Source organism: Nycticebus coucang, chromosome 22, assembly GCF_027406575.1.
Source record: "Nycticebus coucang isolate mNycCou1 chromosome 22, mNycCou1.pri, whole genome shotgun sequence".
NCBI lineage: Eukaryota > Metazoa > Chordata > Mammalia > Primates > Lorisidae > Nycticebus > Nycticebus coucang.
In genome coordinates, this window is record NC_069801.1 from 15081382 (window position 1) to 15089469 (window position 8088).

Here is an 8088-nt window from a genome sequence, read left to right on the forward strand (position 1 = left end):
CTAAACAAGATACCTCACCTTTCTAAGTCCTGGTTTCTCCTGCACAAAAATCAATGTATTAATAGTACCTATTTCATGGGGCTATTGTGAGCCTGGCATACAGTAAGAGCTCAATTAATACACACACTGCGTGATCCTTTGAGCCTTCCACTTCCTCACCTACTGAGAATGACTCTCTGTGGGTTTCCAGGGTTGCTGGGAGGGGAAGCACCTCTAATTGCACAGTGCTTTGATCAGGTAAGTGCCAATTACTCCTGGCTGCCAACCGAAATGTTCCTGCTGAAAGAGCCTTTTCATGAGGCTCCTGTTCCTCTTGGCAGATTGATGTCTGGGCAGAAGGTGGCCCCCCCCACTGCCTGCTGCCCCCCCCCCCCCCAGCCTACTCAGTGGGAAAGCACAGGGAATGGCCCAGCTCCAGGGTGCCCATCAGCTCCAAGGCACTGGGAGTCCCCAGGTGGTGGTGGTGGGGGGAAGGGCCAGGTTCTGGAAGAGGGTCCTGCCTCTGGGAAAATCAACCTGGAATTCCCAGTCCTCCTGCACCCCACCAGCTCCACCCTACCCTCCCACGTGCCTAATAATGACTTCTCTGCAGAGCTTTCTGCTGGGATCGCCCAGGGTTTTGAGGCCTCCGCTGCCAGGGAAGGAGGATGAGACATCATCCCCCCAATAAACCTCTGGAGCCCCTCTTCCTCCCCCTTCTGAGCCCTTACCTGATGTCTGAGTCACACTCAGGCTCCTGTCACTGTGAGCTGTGTTGTGACTCCCTGGCTGACAGTTTTACAACAAACATATTAAAAGTTCCTGGCTCTGGAGCTTCTGGATGCATAACAGCCCCAGAGAAAAACCTCTCCTGGCCTATCTTCAGTCAAAATCTTCCTCCCTAGGGACCTGTTCTGCCACCACTGACTGCCCCAAGCCTAACAAAGGGCTGAGTTTTTTTTTTGTAACAAGCCTTGCTAGTAGTAATTGGTGGGAGGCAGCTGAGTGGAAGTGACTGAGTGACCTCTCCTGCCCCTTAAAAAGGGGCTTATTCCTCCAGCAGTGACCCCTGAGCTCCAGAACATGAGGGGTCAGTGAAGTACATAGCTCATCTTCAGCCCTGCCTTTGAGACCAGGTAGCTCTAGGTGAAGGACTAAATGGGCATATAATGGCCTGATACTGAGTGTCCACATATGCCTAGTATTGTGTTAATCCTCCCAATTATCCTATAAGGCAGGGGCTGAGTTGTCCCCATCTTACAGATTAGGAAACTGAGGTTAAACAAGTGTAAGATTTGTTTAAGTCCACAGAGCGAGGAAGTCAAGGAGCTGGGATTTGAATCCAAGCATGCCAGCCTTCAAGCATTGCTCTTAGTAAGACTTACCACTTCTCAGCACATCCTCCCCCCTCTCCTTTCCCCATCAAGGATGGCAGAAAGCTCAGGGAGGCAGGAAGAATCCAGCATGCAAATCCAAAATTGAATACACTCGCCCTTCAGAGATGGCCTTGCCAGTCTAGCCCATCTTTCCTCCCATCCACAGTGCCCCCCACATTGCCCTTTTGTGTCACAGACCAAAGCCACCACCCCCTACCCAGCGAACAGCAAGTGCCCCCAGAAGCAAAGCAGAGAAAAGAGAGGAGTGAGACACAGGAACGATTCTTTTATTGTACATTGGAGAAATAGCCCTGTGTGCTGGTTCAAGGTGCAACATACAGAATATCGAATTAAGAAAAGAGGGAACAGGGAAGGGAAGGGAAACCTCTTGAGGTCCAAAGTTGCAAACAAAAAATGGTAGATTTCCTCACACAAGAGGCATTTTTGCAAATACCATGCAAAACAGGCAGCTGGTGTGCCTTAAGAGAATCCCTATAAATAACAGAAACACTCTAAGCATTCCTGTACGTGGACTCAGAGCACAGGAAAAAGAAAAGAAACGAAAATGCCTTTTGGCATTTCAAGATATTTGGCACTCTTGTGATTACATTTTTTACAGTCCATTAAAGAGAATAAACTGACATAATATTAGAGAAAAAAACAGGCTGCTCACACAACAGACTGCAGGAAGAGGTTAGAAAAAGCTCAAGCATTTTTTTTCTGTTTTTCATGTGTTTTTTTTTTTTCCTGACATACAAAATGTGTCCATTTTCATTAACTTGGGCAAATAGCTTGCAGCAACAAAGAAATACAAGCTTTACAATTCATTTCAAAATAAAACAAGGATCCTTTCTATGTATCATTACTTAGAAAAGTTCTCTTGTTTTAAACACATTCCAGATAACTTCAAAAGATGACCGAAATAAAACAGTATCTACAGAGATTATTTCTCAATTTTTTGTACATCCAAGGATAACAACATAAAAAAAAAAAACAACTGGACAGCATTTCACATCCAAGTGCACAGAATCATTTTTGCAAGAATGTAAACATCGGGAACAGCCAAATCAGTGAAGAATACCAACACCTCAAAACACCCGGTGTTGCTGCTTCATTAAGTGGTTCAAAATCCAAATCTATAATTGCGTAATATTCACCGTATATAAAAAGAAATAGATATTTAATTTTAACAAATAGCTGCAACTGAGACTTCTTTTTAAATTTCTTTATATGTGTGTATATAGTGATTTTTTAATTATTTTTAAAATTTTATTTGTTGTCTTATTTTTATTTTTGCAGAGGAGACCAGAGCCTTCTCCTCTTCCTCCTCGTCCTCCTCCTCCTCACGCCTCATCTGACTCCCGGCCTGACACCAGATACAGCTTGTTGATTTCATCGTGGGTAGCAAGCTAGTAATAAATTTCAAAGTGCTTTCTCTTTTCATGCTTTTTGCCAATAACTGTTATCGCCATTCTTATTCTCTCCCTTAACTCATTGTCTTTTCGGGAGTTAGACACCGGGAGGTGCTTTGTCGGTCATATTTTTCAGCACGTCATCAATCCTATCATCTTCAATAACAACTGCAAAAAAGGAGGGGAAAAAAGAGGTGAGCACGCTTGGGCCTGGCTAGGGGTCTCCGACGTTTCCTGTCACTCTTAAGAGTGGAGGGGGCGGGGGTGGGGGAGAGAATGAGAGGGCAAGAATGGAGGGCCCAATGTGTGTTGAAACTGCCCCATCCTCCTCTGCCTCTGCCAGGGGTCCCTTCGCTGCTTCCCCCTGAACCACCCCCCTCCCCATCCTCCAGCCTGCGTCCCAGCTAGAGTCTGAGAAAATGAAGCAGAGAAGGCGCAAAGCCAGCGGCCCAGGCTGCAGCCAGGGTGCGCACCGGCCGGGTCCTCTTCCCACTCGGAGCGCTGATTTAGAAAGAAGGATCCCAGGCTGCAAAAGGAGCCGAGAGGGTGCCTAAGTCTCCGACTCCAGGCGACCACCCCCGGGAGGGAATCCCGAACACAGCTCAGGTGGGAAGGCAAGGTGCATTGGTGCCAGAAGCCAGGAGGGGACGCCAGGGCCGGTTCCCACGCGGGTGGAAGGATAAGGGCCCGGCCCGGGAGGGCGCCCTCTCCTGCGCCGCGGGGCCGGCGGACTCTGCCGCTCCGCTCTCCCACCAAGGCAGAGGTCAGATGTCCCTTCGCTGCCTGCCTGGAACTCTGCCTCTCGCCCTGTCACTGGGGCCCTCTCGCTCTTCGCTAGCCTCACTTCTCTTCTCTGCCTAGCCTCACTTTTCTCAGTCCTTCCATTACTCCTTCGGCGCCTGGGGTGCGAGTCGCCCTTATTGTTACAGCGGCTTGTCGATCCTCCCCAGACTTTTGTCCTCAGCTCGCTGTCCTCTTGCTCCAGCTCTCTCTCTGGACCTTTGCCTCGGCGTCTCCGGCTCCTTTGGTCTCCCGCCCATCTCTGCGTCTGGGTTTCTCTCGGCAGCCGTCGGCCTGCCTCATTGTCCCCGCGCCTCGGAAGCTCCGCTCGGAGCCTCTTTGCGTTCCCTCTGGGGCTTTTCCAGCTCTCCACCCGACCGCTCAGGCTTAGCAAACCCCTTCCCCTGCCAAGTAACAAAGAAAACCCCGTGCGACCCGGACGCCCCTCTCCTTCCAGGGAAGAATGGGATCCTCCCCCCGCAGGTCACCAGGCGACCCCTAAGGGAGCTCTGGGACCACTCCCTCCCCCCGGGTTGTCGAACCCGAGCAGCTGTAACCCTACTGCGCAAAACGGGGCGGGGGGCCTCGGGGAGGCGGATATCAAAAAGCAAACTTTGGCGCGGGTGGGGACCCAAGTATAACCCTGAAGTCGCTGCAGCAGCTAAAGCTGCCACGCCCCCGAGTGACCCCAACCGGGATCTGGCTGAGGGGACGCGTTCCCTGGCCAGCCCTAGCTGGACCCGCAGTGCGGGATCCCCCTGTTCTGCGGAAGGGGATTTGATCAGGTCGTTACAGCGGGTGGACCGCCCACCCCACCCCCCAACCCTTGTCCAGGCTGCAGCAACCAAGAAACCGAGTGTCAGGGAACGGGGCCGCGAACTCACCCCGCTTGCTCCGACCGATCTGGCCCAGCTTGGGCGGCCGCTTATTCTGCCCGGCGCCAAAGAAGTTGTTGGTGTCCTGCAGGCGGCAGGAGAAGATCTGGCCCACGTCGCCGCCGTCGCCGTAGGAGCTCAGTTTCTCGTCGCCGTAGGGCAGCACCTCCGACATGGTCGCGTCCGGGGGCTCCGCGGCGGCGCCTCCTCCGCCCGCGTCCCCGCCCGCGGCGGACAGGGTCAGCGGCGCTGGGGCCGGGGGCGGCCGGCCGGGGACGGCCCAAGGGCTGCTGCGGCGGTGGCGCCGGCAAGAGGCCGGGGGACACCGCTAGAGCAAGAGCGCGCCGCCCGCGCGAGAGACCTGGCGAGCGCCCGCGGCTGCGCTGCGCTGCGCTCCGGCTCCGCGCGCGAGGGGCTGCTGCTCTGGCAGAGGCGAGCAGGACTCACATCCTCGGCGCGCTGGAGCGCTGGGCGGGGGCCGGGCCGGGCGGGGCCGCGAGCCGGGAGAGAGGAGGGTGTCCCTGCGAGCCCGGAGGGCGCGGGACCGAGGAGGGCGCACCCCGGGGAGCCGGGCAAGCCGGTCCAGCGGCGGGTGCGGGCGGCGGCGTTGGTTCGGAGAGGCTGACTGGGGAGCTGCGAGCCGCGGGGCGGCGAGGGGCGGAGGGGGAGGGGAGGGAGGGAGGAGGGAGGGCACTGTGGGGGGAGGGAGGAAACCCAGCGGGGGGAGGGGGAAAAGAAACCGAGAGGAAGACGGGGCGAAAAACACAGCCAGAAGAGGGAGGCAGGGGAAACGGAGGAAGGAGGCAGGGGAGAGGAAGGAGAGGAAGAAAGGAGAAAGGAGGGGAGAAGAGATCTAGATCGGAGAGACGGCGGGAAGAGATGAGAGGAGGAGGGAAAGGAGAGGGAGGGAGAGACAGAGGGTAGGAGAGGGAAGGAGGGGAGAAAGAGAGGGGGGAGAAGGAGCCAGCCCGCGAGCGAGAAATGCCGGCCGCGGCGCCGAGGCGAGCAGCGGGAGGAGGGCAGAGGAGGGCGGGGAGGAGGGGACCCGCGGCCTCCGAGAGATCCCAGCGAGCCCAGCGACGTCACGGGGCCGCGCCGGCCCGGGCAGCGGCTCGCTTCCTGCCCCCGCCCCCAGCCCCCGCGTCCCCTCCCGCGGGGTGTTTACCAGGCCCCGAGCCTGCGGCGCCGGCTCAGCCTCCCGACGGATCCCGGGAGTGGGGGGTCCGCGAGCGGGAGGGGGCGGACGGATGCTGACCTCGCTGGAGGCCAGATGGGGGGGGAAAGGTTCGAGGGCACCGGGGAGACCCGCGGACGCGGCCTCCCCCGCCGGCTGCAAAACGGCAGCTCCTTCCCCCGCCACACTGGATTCCCACCTTCGGGCCCGGAAGCCACAGGGGCTGCACTCTCACCACCCCCCACCTCCCTGAGCTTAGCTCCGGACTCCGGGATCCGCGGGGCCTCAGGTTAGGGGGAAGATGGGGGGGAGCGAAGGGGCAGCCCCGCCTTCCGTTAGAGAAGGGAGCGCCTCTCCCGGCTCACCCGGGATGCCGGGCTGTGCTCCCGGCGCCCTCTGGGTCCACCGGGGACGTCCGGAGCCTGCCACCCTCTGCCCTGGGGACCTCCCTTCCAGCAATAGCCGTGAGCCCTTGGGAGAGACTTCAGCCTCTGAGACGAGGAGCGGGCTCCCGATCCGGCAGCCCCAGAGGCCTGGAGGCGCATCTGCCAAGCAGACGGTAACTCCAAGGGGGCAAGGTGCGTGCAGAGCACTCGTTATCCTCGCCCGCAGCCAGCAGCACCTGCTCTCCCTCTGGGGACGTGTTTGCTCAGCAGAGTTGGTCTCAGAAAGGGGCACCCATCCCAAGGTCATGCAACCTGCTGGAGGCAAGGTTAGGAAGCACATCCCGCTTGCCCTGTTGAGTCTCACTTGGCTTAACCTGCAGCCCTGCAGTGAGTCCCATCAACATGGAAGAGCACTTTCAGGTTCACGCCCTCAGATCTAAGACTGGTGGGTGGGGCTGGAGGGGGAAGAGGAAAGGTTTTAGTGGCCTAACAATGGGGGGGGTCGGCCCAGCCTCCTCCCCAAACTATATAAAAGAGTTGGCCTGACCCCTTGGAGGAGAAAGGACAGACTGCAGTTATGTAGCAAATTGAATAAACAGGACCCTTGCATTCAGGCCTGGGTGTGAATCTTAGCCCTGCTGTTTGCTAGCTGTGTGAATCTAAGCAAGTCACCTCTACTCTCTGAACTTCTTCATCTGTGTTAAAATGGGGAATGTGGCTACTTGGCCACATGTGTAGCCTGCAGAACAGTTATGAGAGCAAAATGAAATCAGGTTCATGGTGCCTGTCAGAGTGAGTGTGAAACCAACATTTAAGAAATGACTTAAGAAAGAACAGTAGTACTTCCTTCCCATTTCAGGGCCACCTGAGTTGGGCAGGTCCTTAGAGATTACCTAGTCCAACCCCCTCATTTCCTATATGGGGAACAAAACCCAAGGGCCAGGCACTAGCCCCGAATCCCACAGGTTTTCAATGGCAGAAGCAGCAGGTCTCCAGACTGCCTTCGCTCATCCCCACAAGCCGCCTGTCTCCATTCATTAGGGCTTTCCTGAGCGCCTGCTTTGAGGTTAACTTTGAGGCCAAGTGTTAAGAGAGAAAACAAAAGCAGGATGATAAAGTTACAAGAAGCTCTTATAAATGCATTTGTGTCCCGCTTTCTGTTTCCCCCTCAAGATGGGGCATTTCCACATCCATTATTGACCTTGCTTCTCAAAATAAATACCTTTTGAGGTAGAAAGAGGAGACGTTGCACTCCTGTTTAACTGATGTAGCAGAAAGAGGAAGAGTGACTTGCCCAAGGTCGCAGGCTGATGAGAGAGCCAGGAAAAGCCACTCTTCCCAGCTGTGATTCCAGGTCCCTGTAGGGGACTCCCTGCAATGGTGACGGCATGCAGGGCCTGGACCACCCCACTCATCTCACATTCACCTGGCTCCTTTCTTGCCGCTGAGAAGTACAAAGCAATGTACATGCTGAGCGCCTACCCCAGTCCCACTGCACAGAAGGTGAACAGAAAGTCACTGCACACAGCAAGTGAGAGTGAGAAGAGAAGCCGACTGCACACCCCGTCTGTTGTGTGTACCTTGCCTTGTTCAAAATAAGGTCAAAAATGGCACCATCCCCCCTCCCAACTCAGTACCCACCGCCCCTCCCAGGCACATGGTACTTGACAGTTTGAAAATCATCTCTGACTATTATTTCCTTCAAGATCATCTTTCAGAAGTGGGCAGCATTGGGTCCTTAAGGCTCATTTGACAGATAAGAGACCTGAAGTTTGGGTGATGACTCCAAGGTCACACAGAAGTTCTACAGGGAAAAGTAAGAATCAGGATGGCATTTCTCTACCTCTGTCCTCCCCACTGTCTTCATGACAACAGCCTCACTCAGGTCCTCCTTTCCTCCAGACTTCTTTGCCTTCATCCTGTGGACAACGCATGCCCTGGGACACCATTCCTGCTGGGGTCACCCCCAAAAGCCACCACCTGGCCCACAGATGGCCAGGGCTGTGTTGTAGATGCCAGATGAGAGTGCAGGGACCAAGTAAGGCAGGAGTGAAGCAAGGAACCTAGCAGTAGGTCTGTGGCAGTCAAGTTCAAATCCTTTGCTTT

General features: G+C 55.7%; 1 protein-coding gene across 1 annotated transcript; it reads right to left on the minus strand.

Annotated features, from left to right (window-relative positions):
• Positions 1 to 1621: 1621 nt before the first annotated feature.
• On the minus strand, positions 1622 to 5390 carry CAMK2N1 (calcium/calmodulin dependent protein kinase II inhibitor 1). The gene is made up of 2 exons (XM_053576884.1): positions 4432 to 5390; positions 1622 to 2935 (listed from the first exon to the last, which is right to left on the minus strand). The coding sequence occupies exons 1-2, from the start codon at positions 4595 to 4597 to the stop codon at positions 2865 to 2867; spliced, it is 237 nt and encodes a 78-aa protein (XP_053432859.1). The 5' UTR covers positions 4598 to 5390; the 3' UTR covers positions 1622 to 2864.
• Between the last annotated feature and the right edge of the window lie 2698 nt (positions 5391 to 8088).